Source organism: Solea senegalensis, linkage group LG1, assembly GCF_019176455.1.
Source record: "Solea senegalensis isolate Sse05_10M linkage group LG1, IFAPA_SoseM_1, whole genome shotgun sequence".
Lineage (NCBI taxonomy): Eukaryota > Metazoa > Chordata > Actinopteri > Pleuronectiformes > Soleidae > Solea > Solea senegalensis.
The window spans coordinates 16766206-16785822 of NC_058021.1; the positions used below are offsets into that span (position 1 = coordinate 16766206).

At 40.2% G+C, this 19617-nt stretch overlaps 1 protein-coding gene across 2 annotated transcripts in view; it reads right to left on the reverse strand.

The window, feature by feature from the left end:
* LOC122775619 (pituitary adenylate cyclase-activating polypeptide type I receptor-like) overlaps nt 1-18744 on the reverse strand; it is a 32381-nt gene extending 13637 nt beyond the window's left edge. For both annotated transcript variants that reach the window (XM_044035669.1, XM_044035659.1), the window contains exons 1-7: nt 18542-18744; nt 15438-15642; nt 10319-10415; nt 3714-3824; nt 3413-3513; nt 3212-3309; nt 1654-1786 (exon numbers count right to left, since the gene is read on the reverse strand). In XM_044035669.1, the coding sequence (XP_043891604.1) occupies nt 1654-1786; nt 3212-3309; nt 3413-3513; nt 3714-3824; nt 10319-10415; nt 15438-15479 (582 nt within the window). In that variant the 5' untranslated portion in view covers nt 15480-15642; nt 18542-18744. The remainder of the gene's footprint in view (nt 1-1653; nt 1787-3211; nt 3310-3412; nt 3514-3713; nt 3825-10318; nt 10416-15437; nt 15643-18541) is intronic.
* Between the last annotated feature and the right edge of the window lie 873 nt (nt 18745-19617).

The following is a 19617-nucleotide window of genomic DNA, read 5'->3' on the forward strand; positions in this document are numbered from 1 at the left end:
GAGAATAGCTTGACATTTTAGGAATTTGCCTTACCTATATTGTATTTGTGCCTTATGTTTTTAAAGAGAACAAGCCTGTGTCTATAATGTGAAGTTTGAGCCAGAAAAAACACGTTACTGCAACCTGATTCTGTCCAAAGCGTAGCAGCGTCTCTCTCCTTGCTCTCTGTGACACACTATCAGGGATTTTCAGTGTAAAAACAGCATCTCACTTGTCCCGAACAACACATTGTACAGCATATAACCTCCCGTGAAAGTGCAAGTTTTCATTTTTACATCATCTTTAACAGTTAAATGTTAAAGGTCAAGGTCTGGAAGGGTTTACTGATTGACTATACTACCATTAAGTATCCTTGTATAAGTGCATTTATTTTCTTTTATGTGCATTTATTTATATGTATTTATATGAAGAATTATATGTAATTTAGTTTCTACAGCAGCATGAAGCAGTGTGAGTGTGTGTTCTGCATTGTTGCATTTTGTATATAGGCTCACCATTAGATGTTAGTCCTTCTTACACACTGGACACTGGGAGGGTTAAAATAATTTCACATGTGGATTTTACCCTCTGCAGCATGTGTGAGCAGTTTGCTGAGGTTCCCACTGTAAAATCCCCATTTAATGGTCTGCCTTTATTTTACATGCTCAGGGCAATTAATGTCAGACTGACAAACGTCCTTAATCCAGTAAATCAGAGTGTAAACAAAGACTGTTGTCACTGCAGCAGCAACACTAGAGCTGACACTGCAGTTTTCCTTCTGTCACATTTTAAATCATTTCATGATTGAATATTAACAACAGTTTGAAATTTCACAGCAAAGAAAAAAAAAACCTCCTTCATATCAGATGAGTTCATGGTAATAAATCGAGTCCCTGCTTGGAGTGGGGTCAATTTAATACAGCAATGATCTGATTTCCGGCACTATCTACCTATGTAGTACAAGGACCCTTGATTGCCATGGCGACAGAGGTAAAGCAGAGGGAATAAAAAAAGGGCAAAGTATCCATTGATATGTTAATGGCCCTCTAGTAGAAGATTTCCACTGGCCTTGCTGAAGCTATTAGCGTACCTAATTAGGTTTATTTATCATGCCTGCTTAACAACAGTGAGCAGTGTGTTGTAAGCAGACAGTGGCAGAGAGCGTGCTCCACGATTGTCATCGGGGACTGTATCAGGCATCTAATTGCGTGTTTACTTTATGTAAAATTTGCATTTGATCAAAGTTCCTTCGAAAGGTTCAAACACATCACTGTGCACACAGCTCAGGCCTGACTCTCAGACTCTACGTTCCGCTGTCTACATGCAGTTGTTGCGTCTGGATAAAAAACAAAAAAAACATTTAATAACCATCTCTGGAAGCAATTAGCCAATAATCTTCAAAACATTTTTTACTCCACAAACATCACCCGAACCTGCCAGCAATTATTTTGTCCGAGTAAGGATACTTTAGAATAACACTGGCGTCATTTTTGTAATTATGCGCTTCATATTTGAATTAATGGAATAATCAGCCTTGGGGAATAAAGAAGACATTCAGTGCATTCAAACCTTCTCTTTTGATGGCAACCATCGACCGCATTTAGCGCATGAATCACAGAGCCTTTAAATAACCGCGTAGCGCGCATGTATGCCGATGCGTCGGCAGTACTGACTGTGTGCTCGAAGCAGTGGTCGCTGTCTTCCTGTGCGTACAGCACTCCGTCCTTGATGAAGACCGAGATGGCTCTCAGCATGAAGGACACAAAAAGATTCATGTGGATGAAGTTTCGTGTGCAGTGAAGTTTCCTGCAGTGAAGGAAAAGAAAAACTAAATTAGAGGAATATCGAATCCTATCTTGTTTTCACACCACGAACTGAGGCAGAGTTTAAAAATGAATGTGGGACAAAGTGAGTCACAGGATTGTAATTATGAGTCCACCTAGAATTTCACCGTCTCGAAGCCTAGATCCGATACTGTATGTCTGGACATATGCGTTTAAAGACTGTACTTTTACGTTTAAAGACTAGAATTAAGCTTAAATAAAGATAGTCATTCTTTAAGATATAGAGGAACACTTTTAAATACTTCAGTTTTTGTGCCCTGATGTGTGTTTTCACCCCGAAATGAAATTTATTTTCCCCTTCGTGAATTAGTCTGCCAATAGCATTTCTTTGAATAACTCAAGAAGTCATTCTTGCACTCGACACAACATGCCTGCTTATTTCTGTCATTGACGATCTCAATCAATCACGATCTCTACATTTTTTAAACCTCTCGTCTGTTCCTGAATAACATTTAATTAAAATGGCAACCGGTCAATATGATAACACTTATGTGTCCACAATGTTCACAGAGACACAGACAAAAAGAAATAATGTGATGGAATATTATAAAACTGTCCAGAAATTAATAGTCTCTGGGTAACTAGAATGATTTCAGCAAATAAACCAAATCAACAATCAATCCAACTAAAAATGTGTATAGAAACCATTTTGATAAGACACTTGATGCCTTATAATTGTGCAAATACACAACATATTGACAGCAAAATTGTCTTTTGGCTTCTCCTTCTCTAGGAGTCTCCACAGAGGATGATATGCGCATTTGGTTTAGCTGAGATTTTTACGCCGGGTCTCCATTATTGACGAACCCTGCCATTTATCTGGGCTTGGGATTCACACAAAGAGTATAAGCGATGATCTCTGTGGTTGGGATCGATTTAGACAGGGGTGTCAAACTGGCGGCCCGCGGGCCACATGCAGCACCCCAATAGATTATATGTGGCCCACATGGTCCACAACATCTTCTTCCCTTAAACACAGTGTGTGTGTGTGTGGATGAGGCAGCAAGGTGATAGAATACTCTATAATACTAAATATGTTTGGTAGTGTTTTTACAATCGTAACAATAAAACATTTGCCTGTAATTATCGCATTATTAAATGTATTACACTTGACACATATATTTAGGCTATTTAATTACAGTTATCCATGCCATTATTTACTAAATTTCTGATTTATTTCTGTATTTGTGCATCATAAATATGTTTTTTTATTGTGAAGTATACACCATTCCATGTTAAAATAAGCACTTCTACTTTGAAATTCTGTCGAAATATCATCATTAATATCTTATATTGCTCACCTGCTCTACCCCCTTTAGTCCGACCACTCAAATGGTCAAAAACTATATATAAAACGAGCTAAAATCAAACCACTTCCAACACTCACCTGAATCTGCAGAGAATGGCCATGGCTGTGGTCAGAGACACCAGAGACGTGCTGTAGCCAACAGTGTACAGGGCCTTGACTGACGCGTAATACATGTCCTAAAGGTTGCAGAAAGAGCGTTTAGCGTTTAAAATGAGTCTGGCATGATTGTTAATATGGACATGCACGTACAGTATGTATGTGAGGTTAAAGATGACGTACGGGTTTGGTGGTGTTGTCATAGAAGAAGCAGACGTCCACGTAGTGAGGGAAGGGTTCGGACCAGCCCTCCTCCGTGCAGTTACGACTGACCCTGCCCATCTCTGCACGGCATAGACAAACAAAAACAGTCTCCAACTGCACTGAAACATCCATCCATCCATTAATTATCTACCGCTTTATCCTCTGCATGAGGGTTGCAGGGCTGCTGGTGCCAATCCCAGCTGATATAGGGTGAAAGAAAACCTGGAGAGAACTGGCAACAGGGCAACAGGGTTAGCCACACGTTCATTATTTCACTCACCATCCTCAGGACTCATGAAGTCATGGAAGAGCTCTGGACAGTTGACCACCACCACCTCGCCAATGCTGGCCGCCTGCCAGCAGGTCAGGTTGTCCCACATCCATGGACACACTGAGAAAGAGAAACGTATGAATTCAGCGTGAAGCCCTCACACGGTGTGCCGCTTTAGCGTTTACGACCGAGAGGAAACAATACCGACACTAATTAAATCAAAAAGAAGAAGTGAAATAAATTGAATTCGCTCTAATTGAATCAGAGATAATAGCATTTCATTTACAACGATAACTAATATTTACATGACACCCACACGAACCAAAGTACTTCTAACATAAAAGCTGCTTTAATTCCCATCCTGCTCTTTATCGTTGAGCTCAGATTAACAGGAAGTGGGGGTGTAGTTTCTTTGTGATCACTTCTCTCAAAACACGAGCATCAGCACCTTTATAAGGCAAACTACATTATATTCACAAAAGCAGCAGTTATGAAGGGAAACGATCCTGTTTCCATCCAGTCAACCCCTTTTATAAAGTACTACCAAGTAAGAGTACTGTCTCTTTATGGAACGACTTAATCCTCATCTGCTGCAGCAGAAAACGCTGAAAACGCTGCAACAACAGCAGTGATGGGGGAACCACAGGAGCACAGATGTGGGTGGATGAAGTGAAACTTGCTGTGAAGCTTCATATTCCTGAGGGGAGACTCAGCACATTATAAAGTAATGAGTGAATCTGCACTGTCAGCCTTTTTACATTGTCTTATTTTATTATATACACATTTGCTTGAACTTGTTTAAAGTATGTGCACTAATTTTTTCACTCTTGTGTCTCTTTTATGAGGGAGACTGGACCAAAAGAGTTCACTATTTACTTACTATTTACAATTCAGTTGAAATGAACATTAATTAAACATTAAAAGAAAGACCAAATCCATTTCAATTAAAACTGCTGCCTATGAAGTTCAGTATAAACCCTTAGAACCTGGTACTGTAGGGGGTTTGCAGCCATCTTCAAGAAGTTATTGACAAAGCAGCAGGTTTATGAAAAATGTGCATTAACCCATGGTAATTTGGCATGGGAATAATACACAACTCCTTATATGTACATCCTGGGGGGGTGTGTTTATAGGTCACATATTCAGTCTTTAAAATATGTGTTTTTTTCCATCTTCTCACGTGCTATGGAGTCAAATGTATGATTCATTTTATATCGCATTTTTAGTTGTGACATAAAGTAGCAATAATTGTGCAGAAGTCACACAAATTAGACCACTTTTCCTTTCATTTTGTTCATAAAAACGAGCCAATTTAACTTTGAACTGTGACGGATTTCCCAAATTTCACAAATTCAATCTGATTTTAAAGAAATCTGTTGAAATCTTTCATCAGATTGCCGAGGTTGTGTTGGAAAAAAGAATATAAGAAACTCTATAATGGACATTCTGTATATACTGTATGTTTAAACATAGTAATGGGAAAAGGCAGCTGTGTTCTAAGGGTTAAAAGGTGAATATGTGTATAAATAAAACTGCCAAAAAATATTAGCCGATATGAGCCGATGCGATAGTCATCGGTCTGATACTGGTCGAAATTACTGGATGAGATACAAATCTGATACAATCCAAAAACGATATACTATATACTATACTATATACTATATACTGTACTGTATCTCATGCTTTATGCACGGACTGTAAAAAATGTAAATAAAAGTCAGCAACAGCATATTAGCTGAGTCATGTTGTGGGCTGTTTATTTCTGCTTTATGGGAGAAGAATATTTGTGACACAGTTGGAGAATTATGTCTTTGAAATGGTGTGAATGGGAACAAACGTGTCGTTTACAACTTTCATGGTTCGAAAGTGACATATAATCCGTATCGAGTTTGAGATAATCGGTATCGGACACAAAAAAAGTGGCATCGTGCCATCCCCAAAAAGTATTTCTTTCTGACACTGAACAAAAAGAAACTTTAAACTAAAGAAAACACATTTATCTATATAGCATTTTCAAAAGGTACTTAAAGGCACTTTACTCAGTTTTTTTAAAAAAAGAAGGAAATAGCAATTTAAACATGAAGTGTAGTTTGAGACAGTGAGGGAGCATTTCTGAGCTTTTTTCAAACAATAACAAATAACTGCAGAACTGATAGTAATGGAGGTTTGATTACATCAGTTAAGTCTGGTACAATCCAACCACCTGCTATCACAAAAGAGGCAGAAAGCATATTTCACTTAACCCACCTCGATGTCTTTGTTTTGTTTTTGTTTTGATCTCTCTCTGTTCATCCGCCTCCATCATTAGCTGACTCATGGTCACTATAGCTCTCGCCGCCGCTATTTTCCATTGCTGATCACAGCTTTGATTTTTCCTTTCTTTCTGATTGCATGTCCTTTATCCTCAGCACCTCCCCTCTTCCTCTCACCATCTTTCTAGTTTTACCACGTTGTTTATGCCCGGGTGGTTTTATAGTGCTGCAGTGGCAGGTATACAAATCTGATTCACTGCGTTTTGTGCATTTTGAGTGTGTGTATCTGAACATGTGTGTGTGTCTGTGTGTGTGTGTTTTCAGGCCTTTCTCTTTTCTGCTTGGCTCTTTAATCTGTTTTGGTTCTGTCTGGTGAGCCGGACACAAAGCCAATTACCTTTTAAAGGGCAAATCGGAGCCAAATGAGCTGCACTGAGCTACAGAGGTAACTGACTTAATAAATCGCTCTGTCTGCATCACTGCTCATCTCACACAGGGCCACATTCAGCGTACTGAACCTCCACTGGGCTGCAAAGACACTGAATTACCCTCATACAAATGCACATATTCAGCATAGGATAACGACTCCATAAACAGAGAGGTGATATCTTACATAATAACCAAGCCAAAAATAAGAGAATATAATTAATTCATTGATTCATTGATTCGTTCATTAATCTTCTACTGCTTCATCGTCCACATGAGGGTCACAGGTCACTGGAGCCGTTCCCAGCGGACACAGGTTGATTTTAGAATTTTGTAAAAATGGAATAAACAAGAAACAAGCAGTGCAATTAAAGAAATGTGGAGTTAATGATTATAATCTTCATCACAAACGAATGTGCTGAATATATTTTATTTTCCATTTTAATAGCTTGATCATTAAATGTCGCAAGAATAGTGAAATAGTGAATGTCACAATGACTTTCAGACAACATGTTAAATGGCAGAGACAATACTAAGTAAAGAAATTGGCAAATCATCACATGAAAGCTGGTTCTTGGTTTGAGTCTGTGTGGAGATTGTATGATCTTCCAGTTTCCTTCCTCAAACCAAACACATGCAGATTGGCTAAAGGTTCAATGGACAGTCTAAAATGACCAGTGGTTAGGGACTCTTAAAGAGTAAGCAGTATAGATAATATATGCATGTCTCACACACGTTTTGTGTTTCGCCTAAAAGGTTGTTTGCTATCAGTCGACTGATTGACTAACTGAATAGTTGCTTTAAATGAGAATTTATTGTCCCTTTTAATTTAGGTGAAAGTGTCATTCAGGTGCCAATTTAATCAAATTATTTTCAATCACAGCGGGAGAAGTGTCCGATGAAGATGGTTTATTTCTGGATTGGTACAAAACTGCAGGTCATTCTGTAAATAACAATTCATTTTGCACTTTCCAAATGGAGCTCGGTGCATAATAATAATTATGTATCAATTTCCATACTGGGCAACAGATTAATCTGTAATTAAAAATATAACTAGTAAATCATGAAATATGATTCGAGGAATGAAAGTTGATGAATCAGAACAAGGACAAATTGTCTAAACCACCTCTTAATTACCACTTCCCTGTCCTCATTTTTCTCTTACATTGCTTTTTTTCCTCAAGCTCAATGTTGGATTTCTGCAAATCAGGCAAACCCTCTTATCTCTCTCTCTTTTTTTTAAGGATTTGCTGTCAGCAGAAACACTGGCTGGATCCTTTATTTTTAAGGCGGGAGGGGAAGTCAGATGTGGAGGACCAACACTTGCAGCTATAAGCAGCTACAATGCAAATTTCATCTGAAAACCAATGACACACTCCAATCAAAGCCACTATAGAGCATCAGGCTCTGTAAAAACAACAACAAACATATTCAAAGAGCACATGTAGTCTGCAGGGAAACTTCAAGGCCCGACCTTTAGGATGAAAAATGAGCTGACCTAACAGCTTTAAACACGTTATCTCACACACTGATGCTTCTGTTTTAAAAAAAACAACAAAACACACGGTTTAAATTTAGTACATTTTTACAGATTCACTTTCACTATAATTCAGAGATAGGCAGAGAAAAGGTCACTGCACCAAAAGCAAAGGTTTTACTCGGTTTTTCTTTTAACTCATCATCATCAGCCAAGCCCACTATTGGCTATCATTGATACCAATGTAACACTATAAATTGTATTATTTAGTATAGTTTTATTTGCTTTTTTAAACTTAGAGGGAAATTTCATATTCAAAGTGAAGAACTAAGTGTGGTGATACTGAACTTGAATTAGGTACTAGGTACTTTAAACTTAGAACAGACGTGCAAATGTGCGCTAAGTGAACAATCTTCAACTCCCAAATGAAAACAAATAACATAACACTATTTAGATATCTAAATAAATTGAAAAGAGATCTCTTTAATATGTTAACATTTTGTTTTTTTTCTCCACACACTTATGCCTTGGGTCTTATTCGCATATTTGGGGCATTAACATTTAATCAATCAATCAGCGTGTGATCACCCATTCAATTAAAAAAGAAGAAGAATTTGCACTGCGGCAGATTGTCAGGTACGAGAATGCATTTCTGCAGAAGAAATATGTAAATATTGACCATCTGTGTGTGTGGGAATTGCCAGAGACACCACCATGCGATATGGTCTCAATTATTGCAAAGTATGGACTATTTGTGAAATCATATATTTGTCTTTTTTATGCTAAAATAACAGCTAATGCACCACTGACCTCAGTGGTGGTCCTCTCCGTTGTGCAATCACACATCAGTCACTTTCTGGCGACCACACCTAATTTTAAACATCTGCTCTGTAAACAATGCGGGGGCAATGGATGGGAAAATGACAAATGCGTGGGTTTTGAATTGGCAAAGGCGCTCGACGGTGCCCCCCCTCTTATGCTTCATGTTTTTTTTCAAATAGCTTCTTTCCTTTCAGTGAAGTCGTGAGTCACAGTGCAGTCTGGGAGATGCAGTCTGCTGCACAACTTTTGAGCAGCAGGAGGCCTGCAGCAGTTGCTAATGAAAGCCACAAGCCATAGCCAAGAAAATAATTGCTTCCAGGAATCACATGGCAAAGATTCCTTTGTTTTTTTTTTGATAGGGGGACGTGTGGGAGAAATGTGAACGCAGCTCAGCGTGACATTACAGGCAGACATTTGGTTTGTCAGCGGCTTATCACTAGATGGCTGTCTGTTCTGCATATCAGCCCGGCAAGGTGGTGTTTTTTGTAATATGAACATGTCATCCTTACATGTCTCCCTGTGACCTTTTCATTACTGACTGGATAAGCTGAAGAATACCAGGCTGCTGAGTATTAAAACGAAAGAAGCCTGTTTTTAATTGATTCCAGGAATGCTGCAATACATCAATCTGAGCAAACAATGAAGAAAACAATTCAGTCCCAGCAGGGGCGCCATGGCAGGTGGTGGCATCAACTGAGAAAATGAAATAACAATAATAAGAATAAGAATAATTATTCTTATTATTGTTATTATGATAATAACAATAACTTTTCTTAACAATGTTTTAAAGTGCTAAACAGTTAAAATGGAGTGAGGTAAACACAAAGTGTTTCACAAGAAGCAGTAAAACGGTATAAAAATGTTTAAACCAACACAGTTGAATAAAAGTACACTTAAAATGTGTGGAAATTGAAGGGTTACAAAATCCACTCTTCTTAAGCTAAGTAAAGGGCTCTTACGCCGCGCTTCCAGCAGTGGCGAGAGAAAGACTACTCGGTGGCAGCTCCGGTGCACAGATGCCAGAGCTAACGCTAAGGGCCGACGGACACTCAGACCAGATGACGCGATTCAGAGCCAAGACGAGCAAATCCACTACTGACAAGCGAACAAACTCACTGTGGAAATGAATTGCAGCCGACTATAGAACACTTTCAGTGGTAGAAGATGACACAGATGTTTTCTAGACACTAGTTGACAAAAACTAAACCAATAAACGTCATTTTGTTGTTAAACATAATGCATATGTCTATCCATTTATTCAGTAATTTACAAAAATCTGTTTGAATTTAAAAATGTTGATATGGAATGAACATATAATCAAGTCCCAACATTACTAAATAACAATACTACTAGGGCTGAATGGCTTTGAATAATTACCTAATTGCAATTATTTTGATAGGAATTGCGATGTGATTCGCGATATTAGAGGGAATGGACATTTTCAAATCATTGCAGATCTGTGAGAAACAATGGTGTTCTCTTCAGTGTGTAGAATAGGATGTGTGTAGATCAAGACAATAATTAATCTAAAATGATATTTTGAACAATGAATTAATTGTTCAGCCCCAATGACTGGTTTTCACTTGACACTACATAATTTGAGAACACATGTGTGTAACCATACATCCTCTTCTTACCTAAATCGACGTCATCGCTGGGGATGTGCAGCACGATCCTCTCCATGCATTTCTCATGTTCACGTTTGATGATGCAGTGCTCAGACTCTGAGGCCACCTGAAGAAAAGACAAGACAAACACACCGTGTCACGCTTTACACTCGTGCTACTGTGCAATGGCCTAAATAAGATCAGATCTGTGACTTAAACACAGTCACCGTAAAATGATCCATGGACACCTGCAGATTCACACTCAATCATTCAGTTCTCCAAACATCATTGAATCAGAAGCAAACTGGATTTGCAGATTTCCTGAAGATTGATTCATTGCTGATTGAATTCCAACATTTAGTGTCTTTTCACTGTAGTTTAGCTCACTCCCAACTCCCAAGGAAAGCATCTGTCATTTATAGTGGATAACTACTTCATTACTGTTTGTACCATTTGTTGTTTTGGTTAACTAAACAACCAACGGCACAAGCCAGAAAACAGATGCATGACGACTCCATGTGACAGAAAACCCTCAAGTGAATTGAAGTTTAAAGGCGACATAGACCGGAAGCTCCAATTAACACTGCGTTTGTGTGTGTGTATCTGCGTCATTACCTCGTTTATGAAACCCAAATGTTTCAGAACAAACAGTTCAGCCACTGCTGAGAAAATAGTGTTGTATTGTTTTCCTGGGCTCTGCGAAGCGGATCGGCACTTCCTTAATTTGATGTCGTCATCAGAAATCCTCACCACTCCTCTCACCACCGTAGCGCCTCCTGGTGCGGGCACTAGTCCGGGCACATCCGGTTGCGAACATTCAACCGCAGAAGAAGAAGAACTACTCTCGTTGTAGCTGCTGAGATGCAGAGCATCCACCGTGCCAGAGGGGGAGCTGTGTATCTGAGAGCTGGCCTATCTATTACGTCACTTCCAGGTACCTGGCCAATCACAGCACAGTGGGAAAGCTCTCGTTGGCTGGCCAATCACAACACAGTCCACGTTCTGGGGGTGTGATTTTGGTCTGAAACAGCGCGGCTGACGAGAGCGTCAGTGATGAGATATTTTGATCGGCTCGTTTGCAGCGACTAGGAGGTTTTTAACCATGAAAACAAGTTAATATATGTAAGTAGACCTCCATAACTAACATATATGTGCGATACAATCATTCTATGTCGCCTTGAATTGAATTCACATTAAAAGTACAAATTAAATGTGAAAATGACTAGATGAATCCTCCTCCTCCTGCACTCTGAGAGCCATAGTTTTTTAAATCTGAAATACAATTTTGAGATTAGCTTAGTCTTGTGTTTATTTGTTGATCAGATGACCGAGTGACTCACTTTGAGCGAGTCAAATCCCCAAGATATTTTCATTAAATACTTGTAGGGCTGTAAAGTCCTGGTCGACTGGTCGGTAACAGCGTGTCTTCGGAGAACACCCCCCTTGTTCTCAGCATTTTGGATTAGCCCAACCCACACCACAGAAAGATTTAAGAATGTCCGGCAGTTTTATTTAATTTTGAGCATTTAGGCAACAATCAATTCTCCTGTAACATCCATGTCAAAGACATCGGCAGTGTGGCAGCATTTAAAAAAAAAAAATAGATGCCGATAAAAAAGTCAAATGCAAAGTTTGCCAGCAACAGTTTATCATATATCACAGCTCGACTACAAACATGGCGTATCATATAAAAACGGTAAGCTAACTTGTCTTCATTATGTTGCTCCGTCCGTTTTGAGTACATGATCATATCAGAATTGGCATATTTCAATGTTTTATTCTAATAATCATTGATTTGTTTCATAACTGCGGGTGCACTCGCCCGCAACAACGGCAGCAGTCTATTTGTGTCTCAGCCGCAAATCTGAGCGCCCATGTTCAGTCTTGCTCTGTGCGAGGACATGCACAGAGACAAATCATCCTCAACAGTTGATATCAAATGATTGATTACAGCCCTAAATACTTGTTGAATTTGCAAACCACCACCAATTCAGCTTCACTTCAGTCCCAGTCAGTCCCAGAATGCCAGTGCACTGTCGCTACAACCAGACAAGAGAGGAAACACTTTGGAGTAACAGCTTTTTCCCTTTGTGGTGCAGTCAGGTAAAAATATTTACCCAGAGCTAGTGGAGTCACCGTGCATCTGTCAACTTCTCTGTAAATCTCCCTTTCACCAGTCTTTGCTTTCTTGAAAATTCCTCCTTTCACGCTCACTGTAAAATGATAGGTATGTATGGTTGTATGTCCCAGTCCTGTGAGCCATGGCAACCTCTTCACTCCATCTCTCTGCTCTCTAATATGAATTCACTTCAGGCCTCGCTGCCTTGATAAGATAGGCCATGAAGGCGACTGCTAAGATGTCCTAAGATTCACTTCCTTTCGCGGCCGCGCCGCACGTGGGAAGAATTTCAACGTTTCGCACACAGCATTGTATTCAACAGAGCTATCTGCTTTTATCTGCTGTGATTCCATTTCCAGACAACATACAAACCCTGCTTCACAGTAATGGCTTTACAAAAACAACACTGCCAGTAAAAAACAGGATAGTAAACACCTCTGCTTTTATATGTTGTTTGATATAATTTGATGAAACCAACACTGGCCTTGTTACAAAGAAAAGACCCTGTGCCCATACCAAGCATCTATGTTGCTAAGCAGCTGGTAACCGACTAGGCAAGGCTTCCCAGAAAAGAGAAATAATTGGATGCAGATGACTAATATCTGTTTGGTATGAGTGCAGACAAGCCTGTATGATTATGGTGTGAGCTTAGATTTTATTCATTATAACTATTTATATATATATAAATAGAGTCCTGGATAGAAATATAAGTGCATGTTGTTCAGCTTTTTAATCAGGCCATTTTTGGGACTTAACAGATTGCAAGTGGGAGTGGGAATCACTGGTTATCTCATGATACGATACAGGATACATGGTCCATGATACCAATGATATCTCTCTAACTGAAAAAGAGTTCTCAACGGGTTTGGCCTGTTTTGGTCAGAAAAAATCTGCAAATGTGGCGGGTCGGGTCAGCCTCGGACTTCATTTTTTCTGCTCATAAAACATATTTCTTGCAGTTTGTAAATGATATGTTGTTTGATGTGAATCATCGCTGTTCACGTGTGGTGGCAAATGTACAACAGTGTGTGAAGTCCCGCCTGTTAACTGCACAGCAGCTGGCACCGGAGGAGCCAGATGACGTGAGCTGCAAATAAAAAGCCCCGTTTCGATCAATGGGAAAATGTATTTCAGGCCGGGTCGGGTTCGGCAGGCAATCCATGCTGGTGTATCGGGCCGGGTCGGGCTTAAAGACCTGTGAGCCGGGTCGGGTTGTAATTTTCAGGCCCGTTGAGAACTCTAAACCGAAGAAAACAAAACGTCGGTGAAAAGTTAAAAGTGCAGGATTTCTCTGTTTATTCACAACGCAGACAACAAAGTGCATAAAGTCCATGTATTTTAATGTGTCAGTGGTAGAAGATGAGTGAGTGAGTGAGTGTGTGTGTGAGTTATTTATCCATAAAACAGAGAAAATAAAAATTGGTCAGTGTTACTCAAACATTAAAATGATGACATCCTCAAATGCTCAGTTCTTAAAAGTTTACTGTCACAGAGGAGAAACACTTTATCACTGATTATCAAATAGTTAGCATTAAATTTAGTGAGTTCTTCAGTTGATTATTGATTACTTGTTGCAGCCCTAACAATAAGAAGACAGAAAGATTCAATCATAGCCTTTGCTTTTGTCTAATTGCGTTTCTTCAAATTGAAAGTTCAATTTGAAAATGATTAGTTGTTTAGCCTACAGTGCAATGGATTCACTGCAGTGATGCCACAATTACATCTTTTCAGATTTAGCATGACATGTTTGTTAGATTTAACACACCACCATGACTAACATGTATAAACTAAGGACCTGCGAAGGAGCAAACCAGCAAAATAACCACTGATATTCAGCCAATTGACTAAGGACAGTCAACCTCTCCTCTCCTCTGCTCTCCCGAAAAGATGTCTGTCATGATAGGCCACCCCCCGGGCAATAGTCAAGCACCAGATAACTCAGTGGCTCCCACAGACAGCCCTGCGACAGCACAGATAATAAAACTCCCATTTGACGTCGCAGACCACTGGCCCTCCACACAGACCCATTTGATGCACAATAAGTACATCACAACAGTCGTATCGGCCACATCAGTCGCTGAAGGTCAGCCCGAGACTGCAGTGTGCAATGATGTCAGCTGGAGGAACACTTCACATGTGTTAGAGGGCGCCAGCGTTAACGTAAAAGGTTAGAAAATAACGTTTTTGTGACTGCGACGTCACGCGGGGGAACTCGCTTCAGTCTCGCTCGTAACCGTCAGCTCCAACAGTTTGTCTCTGCACGAAAACACACACGAGGAAACTAGGACATTCTCAGAGGACACACACCTCAACCAACATGTTGTATACACCATATTTTGCAATAAACCCTTCTTCATCTGATCCAAAACTCCATAGCCCACCCACCCATAAAATGACATGGTAATCAGTTTGGCTGTTTTTGAGTAAACTAACAGACAGTCAAACATATGAAGCCTGGCAGCACTAACACAAGCTCCACATCTAAATTAAAGAATGAATAGTCATGGTCACACAAGGCCTGTGTATATGCTGTGCTTTTACATATAAGGAAATTGCTGCTGTCGCTTTGCACAAATCTTCTGTTTTGCTTTTTTATTTCAATGCCACTGCTAGTAAAAGTGAGTCAGAGCAGACGGGGTAGGCAGCTCTCTGCTCAGTCTGTTATTGTTTTAACGTCCGGCCGCTCGCCTAAACACAGAGCTGATCCATGCAGGACCTGTAAGACGTATGCCGACGTGCTGATGCGGCACTTGCTGATCTTCATTCTGTCACACAAGCACATCACCCGCATGCACGCATGAATATAAACCCAAAGAAGAGGCTCAGTGACAGAGACACGTGAACACACTCACACCCTCATATATGGATATACATATATGTATATACACACATATATATATATATATATATATATATATATATATATATATATATATATATATATATATATATTGCTGTACATTGCTGTATGGTCACGTATAGTCCCGTCTCATACACACACACAAACGCATGCACACTCAGACTACTCACCAAGGGCAGCAGAAAGATTGCAGTCAGCAGGAAGCCTCTCATTTGTCACCGGTGAAGTGGTCGTATCAAATTGGCCCTCGATATATGTCTCTCTCTCTCTCTCTCTCTCTCTCTCTCTCTCTCTATCTATGTGTGTGTGTTCACAGAGGTGCACTAAATAAAATCGGTCCCCCCGGCGTCAGCACACTTCACAGCATCAAGGACTCTGAAATACAACACAGAGAATACAAATCTGTAAGAGAATAGACAACACAAGAGTTTTCATCACTGTGTTACGTCGCTCTACCTGTTGGTGCCGTATTATGTTATGATACAGTGCAATATGGTGTTGTGTGGAACAGCGAATACTGCAAATTCAGCTATTGATTTGTGACGTTACTCGGTGTTGACGTCAAAGCCATCAGGCCTCTATTTTAATCATATTGAACATTTAAGCCTCTGGTTTGTTTTTATTTTTTACTAAACACAACCACAGTAATTATGGTCAATATTCATATTTTCTTGTAAGATTCACATTATTCCCCACAACTAAAAAGGGGTCTTATATGGAAAGTAACACATTCCCCACCAATTTCATCCATTTTGTATCCATTGTTTAATTTATTATACATGAATGCACTCTAAATGACCATGTGTATACGTGTGTGTGTAGGAGAACCACATTAAAATGACAAATCAAGCAAAAAAACAATTGCCAATTCTCTTTATCTTATGTAAAAGTCTCATTTCATTTAGTTTGGCTAAAATTACTTCATTAATCATCTGTCGTTTTAAGAAAAACTCATCAACAATAATAATAAGTTCTGCCTTATAAAGAAAACCTCAACATTCTTTGCCAGTTCACAGTAAATGGTTATTTTTTCATAGCTGTATTATAATTAAAAACATAAAATACTCTATATTATGTCCAGATTTGCACACACACAAACAATTTCTACACCAAATCTCCTCCCGAGGTTTTACACGTCATCAGAAAACATAACTAAATTACAATGAATGAATATTTTTAGGAGGAATTACCTATATAGTGTATCAAAAAAAAGTCATTTAAACCCCACCCCCAAACACACACAACCCCGCCTTTGTGTCTTACTCATCTGCACAGTTTCCTGAAAACAATGATTCACTGCAAACACAGAGCACACACTGGCCTGCATCAACACACATACACACACACACACACACATTTTGCTATTCTTGTTAGGACACTGCATTGACTTGATTTGTTCATTTATCTCATTATCCCTAACCTTAACCTCCCCACTCCTCTCATCCTAAACATAACTAACCAGAGCCTGGGGAAATTAGATTTTGCCTCATTAGGATCAGGCTTTGGTCTCCATGAGGACGACTGCTCCTGAAAAAGGTCACGTTTATACCAGAAAAGGGTGGTAAAAAGGTTTGTGCATTCATTTAGACAAACAAACCATTATCTTCTACCTTAACTATCACCAGTTCATGCCTCACCCTAAACTTCATCTGTCCACAGCTCAGATCTTAGCTCTAAACCTGAGGTTCTGGCTCATTAGTAGCAGGTTTTGATCTCCATGGTCCTGACAAGGTCAGTGTTTATGCCAGAGAAGGTCCTAAAGAGGTAACAAATACACACACACACACATATGCACACCTTCTAATGCATGCATACACACACTGACAAATTCCACTCTGTGTCCCTTGCCTCCAGTACTGAATCCAATTACCTCTAAAGCATCTCTCGGATGCTTCATCAAGTAAGAGGACAGACCGTGCTTGGAGGAAAAACCCTGAGATATAGAAAAGGATACTATGTGTCAAGTAGGACTGAAATTAAACTGCCGGGATTAAACGTTTCAAACTAAAAACACAGTCAGACACGAGCTGCAGCACACAGATGAATATGCCTGTGCGTGCACGGCATCGGTTTGTTGCTTGAATCTGCAAGTGAAGTTGGCATTGAGGAGGAATCCACATTGTTTTGGTGAAGACGCGCTAACGCAGGAGACAACAGAGGGATTAGCTGACATCAAACTGTCCTGGGGGCAAGAATGCAAGGGAGTGTTTTCTTTGCTCAGCATTAGACATGGTGTTCTGCAGCTCAAATTCAAAATGTGCTTTAATCAAGGAGAACTGGAAAATGTTCAAAAATTAAAATCAGCCTCTTGGTTTCAATGGGTTAGAATTGGGTTTAAGTTAAGTTGTGATGGTTAATGTTATGGTGAGTGTCTTAATGCTGCACAAGAATGTGTGTTTGTGTGTGGGGACAGATCAGACAGACAACAACAAGGGGGGGGGGCTCTCGTCAAGTCTGTGCACCATCTTTAATGTTTTATCTCCACTGTGTAAAAAGGAATTTTAAAGCTCTGTCTCATCACGTCAGCTCCCTCCTCGTGTGTGTGTGTTGAATTCCTTTGAATATCGCCTTGCATCAATAATTCAGTCTCAGCTTTAAAACGAGCCCACTGAAGACACGAGGAGATAAGCACACAATTAACCCAAATACAAAGCCTGTTAAAAAAAAGGAAAGAAAAAAAGAAAGAATGGAAGAAAGGAAAAAAGAAGAAGGAGATTGCATGTTAGAGCAATAACGCTCTCGTTCAGCACTATTACTTCTTGGCAGTTCATATCCATGTGCTGTATTCAAACAGGAAAAACCACCAATGACATTTAAACACCTCTCTATTTCTCTTGTAATTTGTTTAAACGACACCGTGTTTGTAAGCATATGAATGCAGAGGAAAGATACAAGAATAAAACAACTGTGTTCATAACAATCAAGTTAATGATGAATGATTTTTTTCTCCTCCCTTGTTGATGCAGAATCAATCGGCTAATTCTGCGCTCCTGCCCCTGCCCCATGCCCCTTTTATCCCGCTTAAATCCCCCAGTCCATGTGGATGACCTTCGCTTTGCACATGGAAAACAAAAGCAAGAGGCTGCAGTCTATTATTCTAAACCACCGCTCCACGTTCATCCACATCTTTCTTACTCCCAGTGTCAATTAAAGGAGAAACGGGTTCCGAGCAGAAGCCGTCATGCCATCTGATTGTGATGCAGCCGCCGCGGCGGATAAAGATGTGAGTGAAAAGCGCGCAGCAGGCGTGAAAACAAGTCAAAAAGGAACTTACCGATGCGTAATTTTCACAGGCGCAAATATCTGTACGTGGAGCCATCGGTATTCACGGATCCCCGCGGTGTTTGACTGTGAAATGTTCCGCGACAACGTCTTGTTTCACACACCTGACACGGTTATCAGCTCCTCCTGAAAATGACAGGTGCCGTTACTGCTGCTGCTGCTGCGGCAGGACGCACGCACGCACGCATTCACCGCGTTGAGCTGCTGCTGCTGCTGCGGCACCACGACGAGGTGAAGCAGCAGCAGGAGGAGGAGGAAGAGGAAGAGGAGGAGGAGGAGGAGGGGGGTGTCAGTTCCTTCGGGGTTCGCACCTCGTCAGACACAGAAGCAACAAAGTGAGACAACAGTTTAGTCTGCAAATGATTGTAATCTCACGTGAAGTCTCATGTGTGCGTGTTCAGAATCCCCCCACAACTACTCTCTGACGTTGATTGCGCCTGCGCCCCTCAGACGCTCCAGAAGGCGCAAGGTCCGGCGTCCTGCTGGGTGTAACGTGTGGTGCAGTGAGTCGTGTGTGTGACTCAGTGCACCAATATTTTGCCAAAATTTGAACATCTGAATGTGCACTCAAAGAAATCCAACAGAGATGTTGTTGGTGGTTTGTCTCTCTCTCCTTCTCTCAGGTTGAGTTTGGTGACCTTGTCCAAATTTGACCTCAACCAACTCTGCTTTTCAGGAACCACCACTGCAACTGATAAAAGCTGGAGGTGGCAGTGCTGGCGATACCAAGAGTGTGGTTAAGAATGACCAGGATGGACCAGGATTAGCAAAAAGAGGAAAAAAACAAACAAGTAAAACACCAAAAAAAACAAAAGCCACCGCAAAAAGCAGCCCAGTTGCAAGTAGATGTGTTAGTGACTAACAACTAAACCAAAACCCAAAATTGAAAGAGATGGCCCACAAAGTTGCTGTATTTCCATGGAAAGGGCGTTCTCAAAACATGTTTTTTTTCCTGTGAAATAGAACTGTTTTCAAACATACACTCCAAAAAGAGTTTGGACACTGTCCTGCAACTCAGGAGTGTCAAACTCATTTTTAGTTCAGGGGCCACATACAGCACAATTTGAT